The sequence below is a fragment of the Saimiri boliviensis genome, chromosome 13, assembly GCF_048565385.1.
Source record: "Saimiri boliviensis isolate mSaiBol1 chromosome 13, mSaiBol1.pri, whole genome shotgun sequence".
NCBI classification, from domain to species: domain Eukaryota; kingdom Metazoa; phylum Chordata; class Mammalia; order Primates; family Cebidae; genus Saimiri; species Saimiri boliviensis.
This window is the reverse complement of record NC_133461.1, coordinates 94,549,799-94,570,645: the sequence shown is the minus strand read 5'-3', so window position 1 is coordinate 94,570,645 and position 20,847 is coordinate 94,549,799. Positions and strand designations below refer to the sequence as shown.

The 20,847-nt window shown below is 45.6% G+C and overlaps 1 protein-coding gene across 6 annotated transcripts in view; it reads right to left on the bottom strand.

Annotated features, from left to right (window-relative positions):
• Positions 1–19,019, bottom strand: part of SH2D4A (SH2 domain containing 4A) — an 86,949-nt gene extending 67,930 nt beyond the window's left edge. For 4 of the 6 annotated variants that reach the window (XM_074384025.1, XM_039461121.2, XM_074384026.1 and 1 more), the window contains exons 1-2: positions 18,515–19,019; positions 12,051–12,435 (exon numbers count right to left, since the gene is read on the bottom strand). In XM_074384025.1, the coding sequence (XP_074240126.1) occupies positions 12,051–12,231 (181 nt within the window). In that variant the 5' untranslated portion in view covers positions 12,232–12,435; positions 18,515–19,019. Of the gene's footprint in view, positions 1–12,050; positions 12,436–18,259; positions 18,356–18,514 lie in introns of those variants that run through there. The other 2 variants (XM_039461122.2, XM_074384028.1) reach the window with 1 other exon arrangement.
• Positions 19,020–20,847: the final 1,828 nt, after the last annotated feature.

Below are 20,847 nucleotides of genomic sequence, written 5' to 3'. Positions count from 1 at the left end.
ACTCAGAGTCTGCTCTACCAAATGATTCCAGTTTACTGTTTATACCAGTAGAGAAAGAGAGAATGTGGCCTCCAGGTAAGGAGGGGAAGATCAATCCCACTGTGCCCAAATGGGGCTGGGCAGCAGTGCGAACTCTTGGCAAGCTCCTTCTCTGTTTGAGGTAATGCCAGATGGTTCATTAAGTTTAGAAAGCTGTCATACCTCATAAAACTCCCTTTATTATACTCTCTCAGGGCAACTAATAATATTTTTATTATGTCAGTCTCTCAGCCTTCACCTAAGTAGCTCTCTGTTGGTATTTTTTTTTTTGACAGCAGGAAGAAGATACCCAGAATGGATGGCAGGTGGCATTGTGCCAGGGGAAGAAAGAGGAAGAGCAGAGGGATTCCAGCAGCTCAGCTGGGAAAGCCCAGAACAGCCTCCAGAGAAGCCACGGGCTGCAGGCAGGGGTGAAAACTCTTAGGGAAAGTGGGCATTGCTGCAGGTGGGGAGAAAAATTCTAGAACTGCATGTGAACAGTTGAGGCTTCAAAGCCAAACACAGAGAAGACAGCAAAGTAGAGGAGCAGAGTTGAGAAAGCTTTCAAGGAGGGAACAGAGAGAACATGGTGACCATAAAGAAATAGTGGTTCTTGGCAAGAAAACAGAGAATGAGATGTGAAATATCAGAGTCAGCAAGATTCTGAGAAACAGGCTCTTGACAGAGTGGCACTGACAATGGTCTCTGTGCTGACTCCTCACCTCCAAGAGCTCTTCAGTGAAGTCAGAGAGCAGGGATACTGGAGGAGCTTCAAGTGGTTCTGCAGAACTCCTTGAAGCTCTATGAGGAGGGGCAAGTTGTTCTAGTACAACGTGTTATCTGAGATACCCTCTGCTTCACACCAGATGAGGAATGACCCTCAAGGCTTTCATTGTAGTTCATTTTACAAGGCAGAAAATGAATTTTTGCTATTAGCAAGATGTAGAGCTACATGCTGCAGGTGATACAGGATGAAAGAGATGAAAGAGATGTGCCCATTCCCCTGCAAGTAACCTAGAGTCTACAAGAGAAGGAGCAAGACATTAGGTGACTTATTTAATGAATTTTCATCATATATCTACTATGTGTCAGGCACTGAAGTAGACAGAGTGTATTAGTTCATTTTCACATGGCTGATAAAGACATACCCAAAATTGAGCAATTCACAAAAGAAAGAGGTTTAATTGGACTTAAAGTTCCATGGCTGGGGAAGCCTCATGATCATGGCAGAAGGTAAGGAGGAGCAAGTAATGTCTTATGTGGACGGCAGCAGGCAAACGGAGTGAGGAAGATGCAAAAGCAGAAACCCCCGATAAAACCACCAGATCTCATGAGACTTATTCTCTATCACAAGAACAGCATGGGGGAAACTGTCCTCCTGATTTAATTATCTCTACCAGGTCCCTCCCACAACATGTGGGAATTATGGGAGTACAGTTCAAGTTGAGGTGTGGGTGGGGACACAGAGCCAAACCATATCACACAGGTAAACACTTAGGATAAGACAGCCCAGTCCCTGTCTGCAGGAAACTAACATTCTAGTTGTGGGAAGCAGACATGGATACTAATTATAAAAGTATTAGAACTTGGAAAGGTAGCGGGAGGGTTGCCAAAGGATGCTATGGGAATGCTTAGATAAAGGAACTAACCCCCTGGAGAGCCAGGGCAGACTACATTATAACCATAGAGGATATTCTGCTAAGTCCTGTGAGGATGCAAGGGATGGAGAGATTGCTCTGGAAAGACAGAGGAGAAATAAGACAAGTTCTTTGTACTGAGGATGGAAGGATGGAAATGTAATTTAGACAGAGAGTGACGGTGGGTTTGGCATTGCATGCAAAGAACAGGGTGGCCAAAGAACAGAGAAGGGAATCACCACCAGGGCCAAGAGGGGTGCCAGAAGTCACCTGCATGTGTGTGGCACAGGCTGACCACACTCAGGGGAGCAGAGGGCCACGTGGCACAGGGTCCCACACACCTGGCTAAAGAACCAAAGTTAGGCCCTGTACTGCAGTTGAGCCAGAAAGCTATAGTAAAATCCCAGTTTTACCCCTGGCAGGTTACGAGATCATGCATACATCAAATTATGTCTCCAAGCCTGAGTTCCTTCTATAATAAACAGAGGTAAGAAAGTCATACCTCACAGGCCTGCTAGGTGACAAATGCTCAGAATGTATTAGTTCCACATCCTTTATCTGAGTAGCCAATGAAGAACACATGAATATTCTGATCAGGTGGTGCTAGGATCAGAAAGTGATTGAGAAAACTCTGCTGTGCACATCAGTGTGTAGGATGGACCAGGGTGGTATGTGGTGGGTGTTCCATCAGCATTTGGGGAAAGAATGGGGAGAGACTAGGGGTGAAAAGACCAGGAGCGAGGCAGTCAAGTCCTAAACAGAGCAGGCATAGGAAAAGATGGTGTTCAAGAATATAGCCAGGTTCAAGGCCCCTGGATTCAAGGAAGGACTCAAAGATGATGTCAGAATCCTGAAACTCACTAACTGGGAGCACAGCAGGTGACAGGCACAAATAGTGACAAGAAAATTAATCTGATTAAGGAATAATTTTTAAAAAAGAGCTGTTCTGGAAGTGTAGACTACATTATTTTTATTTTTACTAGAAATCCACATGGGGACATTCAATGGACGTCTGGAATCTAGAGAACTGGAGCTCAGAGGTGAGGCTGAGATTGGCCGTGTAGACTTGGGAATGGCTCTGTAGATGTCGTCATCGAAGGCGCTGGTATAGACGAGCTCATGGAGAGAATGAAGCCAGGAAGAGAACCTTGGAAAACAGGTGCTTTATTCAGAGGGCAGAAGAAAGGGGAGAGAAAAGACAGTCCTGATTAACAATAGACAAATGAAAAACATGGAGGATTCTGAGTCCCCAAATAGCCAAACAGTAGAGGAGACCAGAGAATCAACACCATGGCCTCCTATTAAGTACAGGGAACAGTGGTAGCAACGTTCCATATTAAAGGGAGAAGGTAGGTCCTGCCATGTCACCGACAGAGGAAAGGGACAGGGCAGAGTTAAGTCCTCCCTGCTGAGATGAAGGGGAGGATGGTGCAGACTGAGGAAGCGGCCAGGCAGCCTTGGACTTCAGAGAGACTCCTTTGAGGGACGCAGGTAGGGACAGGCTACAAAGGTGAGATGGAAGCGATGGCGAGAACTGGTGCCGACAAGTCAGTCTGCTCACTGTGAAGAAGAAAGGAGGATTCCGTCCTTGGTTCAGCAAGTATTCACTGAGTTCTGCTACATTCCCAGCTCTGCTCCGCAGAGCCAAAGGACAGAAAGAGCACTTGAAGAGCACAGAAAGCTCAATGATTTCTTTAAATAGGAGAAACACAGGCAGGGAGTAATATACCTGGGGTGTTGAAAGGGGCGAGAGTAAGGGTGTCAAGGATGACGCCCAGGAAATGATGGACAGAAGGAGGTGCAAGTGAAGAATAGTGTTAACAAGGAGGTGAGGAAAGCTCCAGTCTGGTAAGAGAAGTTGAAAATGAAGATACACAGAACCACATTTCTGCACGCAGCGTGCCTCCTTAAGTGTGCTTCCTTAGGGTACATTTCAGGGAGCCTAATGGGGCATGCATCTTTTTCTGCTTGAGTACTGCCCAGGCATTCTGGATATTCTGTCTGCTTCACCTTGAAATTACATGCACTCTTTAATCAGAGGTGAGTGAGGGAGGGAGCTTTTTATAGCACTTCCGTTTAATTACAGGGTCTTTCTTCCCAGTCTTTAAATCATGTTTATACACTGCAGGGCTCTTCATGTGTGCTATCTTGGGGGTTTCTTGAAGAGTTTTTCCAAAACCAACTTTTCTGGAAAGGTGGGTCAGTCGTGCTCAGTACCACACCACAAAGGACTACCAAGTAGAGATACATGTCCACACTTCATTCTGCAGAGAAACCTCTTCTAAGGTCTGAGAGACTTTTCCCTGTGGTGCCTCCTATAACTAGGCAGTATTGAAACACATCACATAAAAGTGGGGTGACACATGTCCCTAGCAAGGAGATGGCCGGGCTTGGACCAGTCCTAGACTGCAGCGAGATGTCAGTCACAACACTGTTGTATTGGATTCATTCCCAGATGATGGGTTCAACAGGGGTGCCTGAGGGTGAGACTGGGCATCAGTGTGGACTAGCTCTTCAGGGATGGTGAATGCCAGCCTTAGACTCAGCTAAGGTGGAGACCAAGGGCTAAGACTCAGCTTAGAGGAGTCAGTCCTTAGTCCGTACCCGAGTGGATCCAATCTGAAGGGCAATAATAGTAAAAGATGTGTGTGCGTGAGAAGGGGGAGAGGCATGTGCACATGCTCTCACACACACACTACGCACACCCATGTGACGTGGGGAGAGAGAGTGGAGAGGAAGTGAAGGAGAATCATGCACTTTATCCCCATGAAGAGAAGATCAAGCCAACAGCAGCAAAAGAAAATCAACACTAGGGCCTCCTATGAAGTACAGGGAACAGTGGTAGCAACGATCCATATTAAATACCACGGGGTCTCATCGGGGCTGCTGGAAGCAAGGTGGCCACCAACACCAAGGCTGTTACCATGCTGGCAGACTCCCAGAAACCACTGCCTTACTGTCCCAAGTGGATCTTCCTTCCCTCTGGCCTCTCCTCTAGGACACCCCCATTCCCCTCAACTGATCCAGAAACCAGAAGATGAATGCCCAGCTGGAAGGGGCCACATCCCTTCTGACTGGTTGATGTCTGTGCCTGATCTGTCACTAAGTATCATCTCAGGTGATTACTCACCTATTTTACAACGAGGAAGTTGAGGCTTAAGGAATTTAAATACATTGCCCAAGATCACAGAGCTAGTGAACACTAAGACCAGAATTCAAAACTATTCTGCGTGAGTGGTGGCAAAACCTGTTTAAGGCTGACTTGTTGCATATGGTCCAAACTGAAATGCTTTGGAGGGTAAAAATGGAGCCACTGAAAATGGGCACTGGGGTGGCAACCATACACGGGACCCTGCTGGGCAAGCGAAGGTGTGAGGTCACCATCATGCTCTTTCCTGGTCCCACAGAGCAGTGGGGTGATGAAAAGACTAGGTCTGGCCGGGCATGGTGACTTATGCCTGTAATCCCAGCACTTTGGGAGGTGAAGGCAGGTGAATCACAAGGTCAGGAGATCGAGAGCATCCTGGCTAATATAGTGAAACCCCATCTCTACTAAAAATACAAAAAAAAATAAAAATAAAAATAAAAGCCAGGCATAGTGGCACATGCCTGTAGTCCCAGTTACTCAGGAGGCTGAGGCAGAAGAATCGCTTGAACCTGGGAGGCCAAGGTTGCAGTGAGCCAAGATCACACCACTGCACTCCAGCCTGGCAACAGAGCAAGACTAGGTATCAAAAAAAAAAAAAAAAAGAAAAAAAAAAAAAAGAAAGAAAGAAAAAGAAAAAGAAAAAAGAAAAAAAGTAAAGAAAAGGCTAGGTCTAGCCCTGAATTCATTTCAATGAAGGTCAAGGCCGATTCCTGTCAGAACTTCCTGAAATTATTCCAACTGTTGCTTTCCTTGTGATTTCCTATGTTTGTTAGCATAGGTAACAATCCTGGAATCATTAATACTGAAGTCAATTTTTAAACATTTTAATAAAATTTTCTGTTTATTTAGAGACACAGGACAGAAACTTGGGGAGCCTGCCTGGCACGACAGCCTGGGGAAGCAGGGGCGCTATAGAAATGAGAGAGCTTTTGCTGGAAAAGCAGACGGAAGAACTAGAAAATACACAAGAGGAGAGCAGTGGAGCCTGTGGCTCAGGGAAGGTGAAAGGGCTCTGATAACGTTACCCAAAAAAGGTGTTCACCATGCAGCTAGGAAGCCAGTCCCACTTAAATTATAAAGCCCAGAGTCAGGGAGATCGAGAACTGGAGCTAAGGACCAGTAGTTCAGGATCGACTGGGAGTTGAACTGGACCTGAGTTCGAATTCTGACTCCACCACCGACTCATGCAAATTATGTCTCTAAGTATGGTTCCTTGTTTGTAACAATAAAGGGGAAAAATTGACCTGACTGGATTCTTGTGAAGATTAAATGAAATCATAAATACAAAGCTAATGCTTGGCACATGCTAACAGACCAATATCCTGGTAGGGGGAAATCTCTATGAAATGGAACAGATGAAGCAAAATCCAAGGTGTCAGTGACTAGGTGGGTGGGTGAGGGTCAGGGATAAACCAAGGTGGCTCCTGGAGTTCTGATTTTGGTGACTGGGAACAGAGCAGTACCACTCATCATGATAGAGAGTAGGCGTCAGGACCAGCGGATGCTGGAGAAAGCTGGAGTGATGCTGATGAATTGGGTTTTGCATCAAGCTTGCGGGGCTGGTGTGTCTTGTGAACAGAAGTGTTCACCAGGCAACTGACACTCAGGTAAGACAATCTGGGTTTGAAAGTCCCTGGCATAAAGGCGATGTCTCACCTTTAAGGGCAGAAGAGTTGCTCTAGGGGGCCAGGCACGATGGCTCAAGCCTGTAATACTAGTACTTTGGGAGTCCGAGGCAGCTGGATCACAAGGTCAGGAGTCCAAGACCAGCCTGGCCAAGATGGGGAAACCCTGTCTCTACCAAAAATACAAAAAATTAGCTGGGCATGGTGGCAAGTGCCTGTAATCCCAGCTACTCCAGAGGCTCAGAGAATTGCTTGAACCCAGGGGATGGAGGTTGCAGAGAGCCGAGATCATGAGCTGAGATCATGTAACTGCACTCCAGCCTGGGCAACAGAGCCAGAATCTGTCTCCAAATGAAAAAAAAAAAAGAAGAAGAAGAAGAAGAGTTGCCCTAGGGAAATAATATGAACTTCTACCTTATCCTAAGACCTGTAAACTTCTAAGAGTCGTCTAACGAGCTTCTGGGAGTCTGTGAACATTGTGAGATTATACACAGAATGGTATCTGCATGCGTTTTCCTAGCTCCAAGCTTTCAGTAAATTTTCAAAGGAGTCTATGAGCTCCCAGCCTCATTTCAAAATCACAAACCACCAATGCAGTGTGAGGCACCCCCTGGGGAAAACAGATATTTAAGGAGCAGGTAGAGAAGAAAAAAAAAATGGGAAGAGTACAAGAGACTCATGAGTGAGTGGCAACTCAAAGAGAGAGATGCCAACAGGCATCTAGAGTCAGAGGCGACTGAGGAATTGATCAAGATAAGAACTGAATCCAGCAGCTGATGCCCCTGCACTACCAGCCCTATTCCATGCAGTGAGTTCAAGACGGAAAGGCAGGGACGCAGACACTGTCAACGGCACAAACCAATGGCCGTAACATTACTTCACAAAAAAGGAAGGAAGGCTTTGCATAAAGGATCAGCCACCTTGGGAACAATGAGAATACAGCAAATGAAGCTGTATGAATCCAGGTCTGTTACAAGGGCATAGCCCCTCTGGCACCACACATAGGAACCAGATCCCAGTCTACTGCATTAAGTTTCCATCAACTTGATAAAGACCCCATGAAACAAATGCTGGGAAACAAATGCTGCTAAGCCAAAGCGTCTTCTCTTTGTGTTACCCAATAAAACCACCCAAGAAGAAGGCCCCGTGGCAGATTTCCGATGCGAGCACATGTTTTATATGAATGCAAGGCACCTACCGACAAAAGTCACTGACATTAAGCTCCAGTGAAGCTCTATGTGTAGTTTATTTGTTAACAGTGCTGGCTTTGGGAGAATCCGATCCGGGATCTATTCCAGCTGTCACTTACTGTTTGCCCTGGCCAAGTTAATGAATGTCCCTGAGCATGACTTTCCTCATCTGTAAAACGTGCATAGCAACACACACTTTAGGCTTGGCTGTGATTACTTAATAAGATAATATACTTAAGCTCACCACTCAGGGTCTGATACCCAGTTAAATGTATTGAATGCTGGCTGGTGCTACCATTATAGTCTAGACCAGCACTGTAGAAATGTGTGCCATATCAGTAACTATCACTTTTCTAGTAACCATATTTAAAAATTCAAAAGGAGGCCAAGTGCAGTGGCTCACACCTGTAATCCCAGCACTTTGGGAGGCCAAGGCTGGTGGACCACCTGAGGTCAGCAGTTTGAGACCAGCCTGGCCAACATGGTGAAACCCCATCTTTATGAAAAATACAACAATTAGCTGGGCATGGTGGTGCACACCAGTAATCCCAGCTACTCGGGAGGGTGAGGCAGGAGAATCACTTGAATTCAGGAGGCAGAGGTTGTAGTGAGCTGAGATCACACCACTGCACTCCAACCCAGGTGACAGAACAAGAGATTCTGCCTCAAATAAATAAATAAATAAATAAAATCTAAAGGAACAGGTGAAATTAACTTAAATATTTTACTTTAGCCAAGATATATAAAATATTATCAGTTCTATATATAAGGAGTATACAATTATTAACGTGGCATTTTCTGTTCCTTCTACCAAGTCTTTGAAATCTGAGAGTTTACATGTATAGCACACTTTAACCCAGACTAGCCTCATATCCTGTGCTCAGGAGCCACATGTGGCTAGTGGTGACTGCACTGGACAGTGAGGCTGTAGACCTCTAATTCTACCCTAGCAAGCAGAGCAGGTCCATACATCTCTCCCTAAGAATCACATTCTCCCAATAAATCAATCAGAAATGATCTTCTCATATGGTACTAATTTAAATTCACATGCTGATAGTTTTTCAGCCCCTTCTACTTCAGCATTCAGATTGCTAAAAAGTAGACAAGCCAGGCTTAGTGGCTCATGCCTATAATCCCAACACTTTGGGAGGCGGAGGCAGGTAGATCACATGAGGTCAGGAGTTTGAGACCAGGCTGGCCAACATGGTGAAACACCATCTCTACTAAAAATACAAACATTAGCTGGGCATGATGGCAGGTGCTTATAATCCTAGCTACTCACTCAGGAGGCTGAGGCAGGAGAATCACCTGGAGCTGGGAGGCACAAGTTGCAGTGAGTTGAGATCGCACCACTGCACTACAGCCTGGATGACAGAGTGAGACTCTGTCTCAAAAAAAAAAAAAAAAAAAAAAGTAAACAAGTTCCTGTGATGTACAACACATAACCATTTTAATGATGCTCCCTAAACACTCAGCACAGGGGTCTGTGTATTTATTTGGAAAAATGACCAGATGACAATGAAAGAACTTCTAAGTGACAAGCTAGAGGTTGTCAATGAATGACAGGGGTGGCATATGATGTCTTTAATGAAATGAAACCTTCAAAACCACCATGTGGCTAAGCACTGCTAAGGAAAAGCAACACTTGGCCCAGGACTAGCCAGAAAGGTAGGACTGACGAGGCAGGGAGCACAGGCTTTCAGGGAGCAGATGTGCAAGTGACCTCTCAACCCACAAGGGTCACAGGCTTAGCAGGTCTGCAGCACAGATAAACACCACTGGCAGCACCAGCCATGACATTGCTTTGGGCAGTCTATGGCTGTATCTTCAAAGACAGAGCAAAGATGAAAGAGAAGTTATGCGACTTTAGTGGGAGTGGAGGAAACTTCTTCCTTTTCTGTAGTCAGAAGAGGAACCAATTTAATACAAAATATATTTTTCCAAGTTTTCAATTTAAGGGGGTAATACAATTTGATGTAAGATATTGACAGAACTTTCATCATATATATCCGCATATATGATGGGTTTCTGAGAGGTAGATACAAAACTCTACAAATTAAAAATTTAAGCAAAGAAACTGAAATTATTGTCTTAAGTCATCACAAGAAGACTAATTCAGCAAACACGAGAAACTCAAAGTCTAACAGAATCTGGGCCATTGACTCTAGCGGCAGGAACCCTTTGGCTGCCAGTCCCCAAGGTCACCCCATTACACTCATATATATTAGGTTCACAATGAACATGGTGCCCAGAAGAGGCCCAAAATTATAACTGAAAAACTCTGACTAGAGAATCCAAGGAGATGCATAAACCAGTCCAGAAAGATAAGCATTATGATTCAGTTTGCCCATGTTGTTTGTTGGAGGAAAAGTGATATTTTGGATTGTGCAGAATATTGCAAAATCCAACAGAACTGGGCATCAATTGGTGGTGTAACCTTGTGTATTACTCAGCGTATCTAAGTTTCATGGCCAGGTGTGGGGCTCAGGTCTGTAATTTTAGCATTTTGGGAGGCCGAGGTGGGTGGATCATTTGATGTCTGGAGTTCAAGACCACCCTGGCCAACATGATGAAACCCTGTATCTACTAAAAATACAAAAATCAGCTGGGTGTGGCGGCATACGCCTGTAATCCCAGCTACTCGGAAGCCTGAGGCAGGATAATTGCTTGAATCCAAGAGATGGAGGTTGCACTGAGGTGAGATTGCACCACTGCACTCCAGCCAGGGCAACAGAGTGAGACTCGATCTCAAAAAAGCAAACAAACAAAAACTGAACTTCTCTAAGTTTCATCATCTATAAAATAGGACTGTCAACGCTGACTTTGCAGAAGTTTGGTGAAGGTTAGGAATTATGTACGTAAAAGTGCTTCATGTAGTATCTGAAACAGTAGGTGTTTCATAAATAGTTGTATTAGTCATAACAAGAGTAAATGATCTATTGTTGTTTATTTCCTTATCTTGATAAAGGCATCATTGGAAAGAAGTTTTAATCAAAGTCAGTAAAACTAAAGGACACTACACAACTTCCTTTCTGAACCTGGGCATATACCAGGCATGCAAATGAGATTCATTTTCTCAGTCTTTGAAACCCTATGTGATTTTATGAAATTTTATTCTCCTGGTTTAATGAAACATGAAAGAGATTGGTCTTGGATGCCTCTGCAAGTGACCTTGAAAAGTGTACCGTGTTTTTACAACTTATGTATTCACCCATGACAAATTTTGCATGTGAACAGCAGGGCGGAGGTGTGGGTGTAGTGAGAATGGAATGAGAGGGGTAGACAATGTGTGTTTTTCTATATCTATATGTGTATATGCTTTTTTTTTTTTTTTTTTTTTTTTTTTTTTTTTGGAGACAGGAGCTATCTCTGTCACCCAGGGTGGAGCACAGAAGCATGATTTCGGCTCAGTGCAGCCTCAACCTCCTGAGCTCAAGCAATTATCCCACCTCGGCCTCCTAACTAGTTGGGACTATAGGCTCGCACCACCATGCCCAGCTAATTTTTATTTTTCCTAAACACAAGGTCTCACTATATTGCCCAGGCTGGTCGGAACTCCTGGACTCAAGTGATCCTCCCACCTCCGCCTCCCATACTGCTGCAATGACAGGCATGAGCCACTCACCACACCTGGTCTGCTTTAAGTCTTAATGTACAAAGATTTCCTTCCCCATGGTCTCAAAAGAACCAGAGATTTCTTTGGTAATGCGGAAAGGATTACATCTGAACAGCAGGGCCAGGGCATGGGAGTAGTGAGAATGGAGTAAGGAGGGTAGGCAATGTGTGTTTTTCTGTATCTGTATGTGTATATGCTTTAAGTCTTTTTTTTTTCTTTTTGAGACAGGGTCTTGCTCTCTCACCTAGGGTAAAATAATCCAATAGAACTGAGCATTGGTGGTGTGACCTTGCATATGTGCGTATGAAAAACTCATTCATGCTAAAAAAAAAAAAAAAATTACAATTTTTTTTCTTATAGCAGTTCCTCCCATTTTAAGAGAGGCTGTTCCCTAAAATGATACCTCAAAGAAAAATCTCTTGAGGTCTAAGAAATGCAAACACAATTGCTATAAATATATTGATACAAGAGCTTTGTGTTCTGATAGTGGAGTATTAGGTATCAGTAACAATAAAAAAGAGACCTTTCTTAACAGCCCTCAAATCAAACCCCACAGATGACTTTTTACTACAGCTTCAGGTCAGTCTGGTTTCAAGTAAGAGATTTCCTTACAGCTATGCAACTCCATGGTGAATGCTACGTGTGTGTGTAGACTTCAAGTGGCTAGACTGCACTATTAGATTCTCAATAACATTTAGGATTCATCTGCCAAACCGGAATTTGCGCCTGCTTTGCTTGTGACTAGTGTGAAATTGTCAAAGCAAGCCAGGAGCTATTCTACCAGCACATTCACAGAAGAAACGTGGCTAAGTTTACCTTTCTTTGGTCTGTGTTTCGCTGGCAGGGACTCCTTTCTTTCCATTGCTGCTTCTCTTTCTTTCCATCGTCGGATCTGTTCCTCTCTCATCTTGAAGAACAGGATCTGTTTCTGTTCTTCGCTGAGCTCTGCCAGTAGATCAGGATCTATGTACATTTCCGACAGTATCTGTTTCAGCATCTTTGCAGTTCTGGAGTCTTTTATACCTGTGGCAAAAGTTCCTGAAACTGGCCTCCAGGTGTGCCTCCACCTGTCCTGGCACTTGGGCGTGTCCACGAACCTTCTCAAATGGCTCACGATCCTGGATGACCGGGACAATAATTCAGCAAACTGGCTCCTGAGACCTGGCACCAAATGTCCTGTCCAAAATGCTGTTCAATGAACCTGCAAAGAGAAAGAGCCCAAATTCAGGCAGTGTGTTAAAAATGTGTGGACACTGGCTAGGACAGGTTTTAAAAGAAAAGCTTGGAGGAAATACAGTATCACTTTCCATTTCAGGGCAAAAGAGAAGAAGAAAACCTGAGGCACACTTTGTTAAGAGTTTGTATAACCTCTATCATGTAATTTCTAAAGATACTTTATCAAAACAGAAAAGAAAACAAACCCTAACTTTATACAGGTCAATCTCGAGGAAACAAAAAAGTTCACAGAGGTTTGTCCCGCTCCCAACTAAGCAAATATATTATTATCCCAATTATCCCAGAGCCTAAAAAAACCACCAACTGTGTGGTTGAAAAAAGAAAGAAAAGAAAAAGGTCACGGGAAGAAATTAAAAGGCTCTTTGCAAAGTACCTATTTCAAAAGAAAATACCATTTTTGAGGTATCACAGAGTAACTTACCCCAAACCAAACCAAAATAGAGCCATGCTCAAGGAAGAAAATGGAAAAAATCAAAATTAGACCACTAGGCAATTTCTGTAATTTCCTTAAAACATAGCATTAAATAAACACAATTTTGTACTTTCATCTTCACAAAAGAATAATGTGATTCCCAGACAACCTACTAGGGCCATGAAAATCAGGGCAGGTGCAAGACACAACATTCATCTACACATTGGAAGGTCACCAAGTTTTAGGTGTGCTTTTTCCAGATAATCTAGTTCAATAAAATCTAAATTGACAGACATGAAGAGGTCATTAGGTTTATAACAAAGGATCCTTGAATTATATGAGTTTACTATATGGTTCCTTGAAAGAGAAGCTATAAATTGAGCATGCACAGTGGCTTCCCAGAGGTTCTCCTGGGGATGGAAATCCTACTGAGGTTTCATTCTTCTTTCCACAGTTCTATTTGGTTGGCTTAAAACTATTACCAAACTGTTATACTTTTTTTTTTCTCTCTCTCTCCCTTTTTTAAAAAAATAATTTCTAAGTCTCACAAACCATCATACTTTTGTAATTAGAAGAAAACTATGTAAATATTTCCATTCTGGAAAACAAAAGACTGGATTTCATGTAGTAAGATTAAAAAATAAAAAATAAAAAACTTACAACTTTTTCAGAGTCACCTGTGTTCTAAGAAATTGACCAATAATTTGGCACTTACAATAACACCTCAATAATCTTGCCACGTGCTCTCAAATATCTTGTTTCTCCATATTATGTTCAAACACTCTTAAACTTCAGACAAGTCACTTAGCCACATTGTGGCCATAATAGTGTTGGTTTCTCTTATTTCCTTTACCTGTCATTGATACAGCTAGATGTGTAATGTTCCTCTCACCATCTGGGAGCCTCCTTCAGCTTTCCTTCTTCCCCCTATTCCTTGCAAAGTTGTTTCTTGACTTAACACCAGTCTTTTGAGAGAAGCACACTCCATAGCCAGGCTATCCCAGAGCAGCGTGGATATGCAGCACTTAGATTCGCTGACTATTCATTGTGAAGCCAGAGCCTTGATGAACTTACAACTATCCCTACTGACAACAACCGATAGTCTCAGCAGCATTCAACTACCAGAATCCAAATGGAACCAAATATTAAGAGAAAAAAAAAATTTTTTTTTTGAGGCGGAGTTTCACTCTTGTTACCCAGGCTGGAGTGCAATGGCGCGATCTTGGCTCACCGCAACCTCCGCCTCCTGGGTTCAGGCAATTCTCCTGCCTCAGCCTCCTGAGTAGCTGGGATTACAGGCACGTGCCACCATGCCCAGCTAATTTTTTGTAGTTTTGGTAGAGATGAGGTTTCACCATATTGACCAGGATGGTCTCGATCTCTTGACCTGGTGATCCACCCGCCTTGGCCTCCCAAAGTGCTGGGATTACAGGCGTGAGCCACCGCGCCCGGCCAAAGAGAAAAATTTTAAAGGATTAAAAGTAATGTCACACCCCTCCCAGGTCCCCTTGTGAACTTTGTATTCTGCATTGAGATACCCTCAAAGGCTTGAACGGCCAAAAAAATGAATGTCTTGTAATAATTCCTTGCCTTTTGGTTTCTAGCAGCTTCCCAAAGGGTGGAGCCAATGAAACCCACAGGCTCTGAGATAAAGTGGTAAGAAACCAAAGGGAATGACTCCTTGACATTCCAGTAAATATCCCTATGTTGCAATGGTTGACTTTTGCAGAAATCAAACACGGCAGAAAATGAACAGTTCAGTAAGGTTTGAGACTTCTGCTCTGTTTCCCATTTTGAATACAGTGAATTCAAGGTGTGGGCAGAATCTAAAATCTAAAACTCTTAACATGCCAAAGTCACATTCCTCCTCTCTCTCCCCACCCCTTGCATATTTGTGATAACACAGCTAACAATTCTTGTACCAGGCACCATCTTTGTTCTTTTAGCTAATTTATTTATTTATTTTTTTAGATGGAGTTTCACTCTAGTTGCTCAGGCTGGAGGGCAATCGCACTATCTTGGCTCACCGCAACCTCTGCCTCCTGGATTCAAGCAATTCTCCTGCCTCAGCCTCCCAAGTAGCTAGGACTACAGGCATATACCACCATGCCTGACGAATTTTGTATTTTTAGTAGAGAAGGGGGGTTCTCCATGTTGGTCAAGTTGGTCTCGAACTCCTGACCTCAGGTGATCCACCTGCCTCGGCCTCCCAAAGTGCTGGGATTATAGGCATGAGCCACTTCATACTCACAATTACCCTTTGAGTCCAGTCCCTCACTATGCCCATTTTACAGATTAGGAAGATAGAGCACAGGTCGGCAGCTGGTAAGTGTCAGAGCTTGGCAGTTCAGCTCTAAGTCAGCTTCACTATAATCCACAACACAGAGAACTTTTCTGTGAGTTTGTGTGCCCAGAATCAGAACAGCAGGATGTGGTGCCAGGTATAAAATTTCAGAATGAAAGCCAGCAAATTCCCGCAGTCACAGAAATGCTGAACTGAGGGTACTAGACACAGGGCAAAAGCCTCCTCCTGGTTAATTGCTGCTAAGCTTAGGGGAAACCACGTATTGAACACACCCCAGCCAGGAAGGACAGCAAGGAACCGACTGCCACAGTGGCCCAGGCGTGGACATTGTTTACTCATTTCTTCGCCGGCCACTTAGTCTTCTCCATTTCCCTTTGCACTTAGTCATCCACTTCGTCTCCACAATTTCCCCTTCCAAACAAACACTAAGAACAGTGCAAACAGCACAGCCTCTCACATGTGCAAGGAGGTTCACGGCACCTCTGTGATGAAATGCTCATATTATTTCCATTTTATGCTGTTTTGTTTTACCTTTTATAGCAAACGTGGTTTTCTAACATTCAAGTTAACTAGTTCATCTTGAAGGAAAGACCCTGGCTTCCTTGCGCCTCCAAGAATACTTGGGGGACCCAGCCAACAGCTATCTGTGGTCAGGCTGCTGATGATGTGGCTATTCTGTGGCTGCTGAATGGTGCTGGTGTAAATTACCTCTCCCCTTCACCCCCTAATTCCCATTCCCTAACCCCCACCCCAAGCCTTTCTCAGACCCCAACTCAAGCTCAGCACAGTGCATCCAAGACACCCAGAGACAATTCAACCTCAATTGCCAGCTCTGCCTCTAATGAGCAGCATGACTCTAGGCTGTCACCTCGCCTTCTTGGGACTCAGTTTCCTCATCTGTGAAATGAGGGCCAGTTCAGTCTGTGACTCCTCATAATATGTGGTTTATGTGACATAATCTACCATGAAGTGAAAGAGTCTGGTAGAGCCAGGGTAGAAGAAAGAGAAATGAGGAAATTAACTAACCAGGTTTTCCCACTTTCACTCTCTGACAAGGACAAATAATCATTGCTGATACTGATTCAAATTCAAAGGACTTTCCCATAATATATCAAGTGCAGCAAACCTCCAGTTATTCCAGATCCAATAAAGGAAAAGCTCAGCTAACAAAAAACCATTCTTAAGAGAGAGAAAGATAAGCAACAAGCCCACACCTGCTATTTATTCTGAACACCGATTGTTAAACAGTGAGAGAATCAGCTGTTTTCCACGATACCATAGACTTGGCCTGATTCCACCTTCACACCATTCTACAATACAACTGTCTTTTGGATAACCCTGATGCCTAAACAAAATAAAAATTTTAAAAGGCCTAAGATACAGCCTAAATCATAAAAAGAGTAAGCCGGGCACAGTGACTCCACCTGTAATCCCAACACTTCGGGAGGTGGAGGTGGTGGATTGCTTGAGCGGAGGAGTTTGAGACCAGCTTGGGCAACATGGCAAAACCCTGTCTCTACACAAAATATAAAAATTAGCCAGGTGTGGTTGCCCGCACCTATAGTCCCAGCTACTTGGGAGACTGAAGCGGGAAGATTGCTTGAGCTGCAGAGTTTGAGGCTTCAGTGAACCGAGATCATACACTGCACTGCAGCCTGGGTGACAGAACGAGACCCTGTCTCAAAAATTAAAAGTATTAGGTCTCTGCAAAAGTATTGCGGTTTTTACGGCCAAAACAAAAGTAACTCTGTTTTTTGCCATAAAAACTGCAATTTACAGCCGGGCACGGTGGCTCACGCCTGTAATCCCAGCACTTTGGGAGGCCGAGGCAAGCAGATCACAAAGTCTGGAATTCAAGACCAGCTGGCCCCATCTCTACTAAAAATACAAAAATTAGCCAGGCGTGGTGGCACCTGCCAGTAATCCCAGCTACTTGGTAGGCTGAGGCAGGAGAATTGCTTGAACCTGGACCCGGGAGGCGGCGGCTGCAGTGAGTCAAGATCACGCCATCGCATTCCAGACTGGGCTAAAAAGCGCAAGACTCCGTCTCAAAAACAAACAACAAACAAAAACAAAACAACAATGAAAAAACACAATTACTTTTGCACCGGACTAATAAAATAAAAAATAACTAAAAGTATTGTAGTACCGACAGTGTAACTATAACATTAACAATACAGTTTGAATTCTAATTCCTTTAAAACAGCCAGCTCTGTGGTCCAACTTTATTTTCTTAATCAAACTTTATCTTATTCATCTACCAGCAAAAGCGCTGTTTTTGACCATGAAACAAATTACCAGAGATGACAGCAATTTGGCAAGTTTTGCAAATATATACTATTCTTCAGAAATTTGAGTTTACTGTACACACGGATTTAGTATACCTAGAAAATTCCACTCTTATGCCAAATCTATGCCCCTGAATACTTTACACTTATCTATTCACAATTTTAAAGCAATGGTACCCAAGTCGTTGTTTCTATTAAAACAACAATCAAACAAAAGCCTTTTTCGGCAATGAGGAGCATCTGTCTGAAAGGGGGAGGTTCCAGGCTTGCTGCTTCTCTAAGCTTCCTCGGAAAGGAGAGACAACTCAGAAAATCTACAAACTGTGGCTCCTGCCGGGGCCCGCGTGACCCCCGAGTCCAGCAGCAGGCAGGGGCGCCCTTGGTTGAGCCCACTGGGCACCAGGTCTGGGTCTGAGCCCCAGGGAGGCGGCGCTGCACGTGCCTTCGCGCGCGCCCCGACCCCCCATGGGGGCGCCCCTGGGTGCCGGCACGCAGGGAACGCGCTGCAGGGGTGCTGCGCCGGCTGCCACCGTTTCCCGGGACTTCCCTCTTGGAAGATCTCCGGGCGCAGGACGGGGCTGTGCTCCTGCTAGGAGTCTAGAAACTCCAGGGCAGTCCGGATCCTCTCGGGGCCTGCACTCCACGCGGGTGGAAGCACGCGCCTCGAATCCTCACCCGATCCCAGAACTTCCCCAAAAGTCTCCTCAGCCCTGGCAGACCCTCCCACTCGGAGCTCATCCCACTACCCCCTGCAAGTCCCCGGGTCCGGGGGACCGCCACTCACCCAGCCAGCGGCTCCAGACACCGGACACCGGACACCGGACACCGGACACCCGCCGCGGTCTCGCTAGGCGCCCAGCCCCGCACCTGAGCCCGCCCCGCGCGCGGTGGAAGGGTGGAGGCGGGGTGAGTCTTCCGCCCGCCCGCTCTGGGCCCTGCGCCTCCCAGGTACCCCTGCAAGCCCGGAGGAAATTCCCTTCCCCCAACTCCCACCCCATGCACCCTCTCCCCAAAACCTCTCCCCACCCCCAGCACCTACCAGTGCTGGGCGCGCCTGGGCAAGGTGGCCAGATCGCCCGCCACGTCCACTTGACTGCCAGAAGCCGTCGGGGAAGGGAGGGAGGGAAAGGCAGAGGCGCCCCCAGCGGCGCAGGCGGGCTGGGCAAACACTCAGGCCGCGACGCCAAACAGCTCCCGCAGCCGACCCGCCCGCGCCGCCCTGCCGCGCCCACATGCTAGGGTGACTGACGGGGCGCGATCGCGGCCCCACCCGGGCGCCTGGAGGCTCTCCAGGGCCACTGGTCCGCGAGGCTGCGTGGCCTGCGCATCTTGGGCCACCTGGCCCTTGCGCCGTTCTCCAACTGCGGTGGTCCTCTCCTCTCTTACTTCAGGGACTGGGATCTGCAGTCTGATCTCTTGGAGACTGCGGGACTTAGATTAGATCAGCAGGCCTGGCCCTTTCTCGGTTTCAGAGTTCTCAGTTCCTTGCGAGGTGGCGGGCAGGAGGGTGCCCTGGCCCCACTTGTTAACTCTGCTTGGGTGCTTCAGGCCAAGCCGGCTCTAGAGCTTCCTTTTTTTCTCTTTTGTTGACATTAGGTAAATGATCAAATTCTCTGGCACTTGTGGTTCGGGTGTGGCTTTGTAGGGCAAGATGAAGGAGAAAGGCTGGAAAGAAGAATACCACAGTCAACATAGACGGGGAAGAAAACTGGAGGGAAAGTCAAGATGTTGACAGGAGCTTTGTGGATTGCAGGAAGAACAGGTTGGGGTGGTGCCTGAAGACATCAGGGAGGAGCTGGCAGTCCACAGTTAGAGGAAATCTTGGAGGAAAATTCAGCAGAAGCAGAGTGGAAAGCCATTTCCACTGGAGGGCATTTTCCATCCTTGAGGAACATGTGGAAGAAAACCGTCTGCTTTGGGGAAACCCAGATTTCGTGTGTTGGGGACTTAGTGTCATGTAATAAACAGTAATCACCAGCTGTCCTTTCCACAGCCTACCTGACCTCTTCAGGAGACTGACCTGCTGGGTTCAAACACAAAATGTCATTCCCAGCCTCTCCCAGCTGCAGAAGATATGGCTGAGTTACATTAAGCTTCAGGGCAGGCGGCATTATCGGGAAAGGAGACCCAGCTATGTAGGAACCACTCCAGGGAGCCAGTCAGGGAGGAATTTCTAGTCTAAGTCTTAGTCCCACTGCAGATTAAGTGATAACCTATTGGGTGCTTTAGGCTGAGGTGGGATTGGCCCCTGGAAAGCTGCTATGGCCAGATCCAAATGAATCCTAGCCCTGCATAGATGGGTGGGTTGAAGAACTATACAGGGTGGTTTATCATTCAGGAAAAATCCCACAGGACACTGTGATGGTCAGTTATCTTCCTCACACCCAGTCTCTCTTCAGCTCCTGACCAGTCCTTTCTTATAATAGCTCTGTCACTGTGCTACTAATCTCTGTACCTCAGTTTCCTCTTCTGGATAAAGAGTGCCTGCCTCCTTCCATTGTTAAGAGGGCTAAATGAGATACTGCATGCAAAGAGATGAGAACAGCTCTTGGCACATGGTGAGTGTTCAAACACATTCACTCAGATCAGTTCATACCGTGTTACGGTACTGTACTTCCAAGTTCCCGCCATCTCACCCGAGGCTAGGGGCTCTGCCCACCATGCTACCTGGATTCCAAGTCATTCCCAGGGATCCCATCCTCCTGGTATTCATATATCCCGGAGCAGCTCCCGCCCACTTTGTAAGGGTTGGTCTGCTTGACCAACAGAACCTGGCTGAAGTGATGATAGTATGCCACTTAGGAGATGACGTTAGGAAACACCTTGGAGCTCTTATCTTGAAAGAATGTTAACAGCCCAAAGGAACACACACTGTACCCAAATAGCGCCATCCACACAGAACCCAGACTCTCTTCCCTCTTCTCTTATCTGCCCCTTTCCATCCCTCTTGTCTCATGCCTCTTTTCTGTATTTGCCATGGTCTCTTCTTATTTCTATAGTTTCTTCTCCATCCTCTTCACTTGGTCTCGCCTCTCCTCTGCCACCTTCTCTTTTTGTTCCCTTTCTCCTGACTCCTGGAATTTCCACTTTGACTTGGTATGGATGGAAGATAAAACATACATGTTTTTCTCTTAATTTCAAAAGTAGACAATAATTTTGTTTTCAGATGGAGTTTCACTCTTTTTGCCCAGGCTGGAGTATAGTGGCCTAATCTTGGCTCACTGCAACCTCTGCCTCCTAGGTTCAAGTGATTCTCCTGCCTCACCCTCAAGAGGAGCTGGGATTACAGGAGACTGCCACCATGCCTGGCTAATTTTGTATTTTTTAAATTTTTTTTTAGTAGAGACAAGGTTTCACCATGTTGGCCAGGCT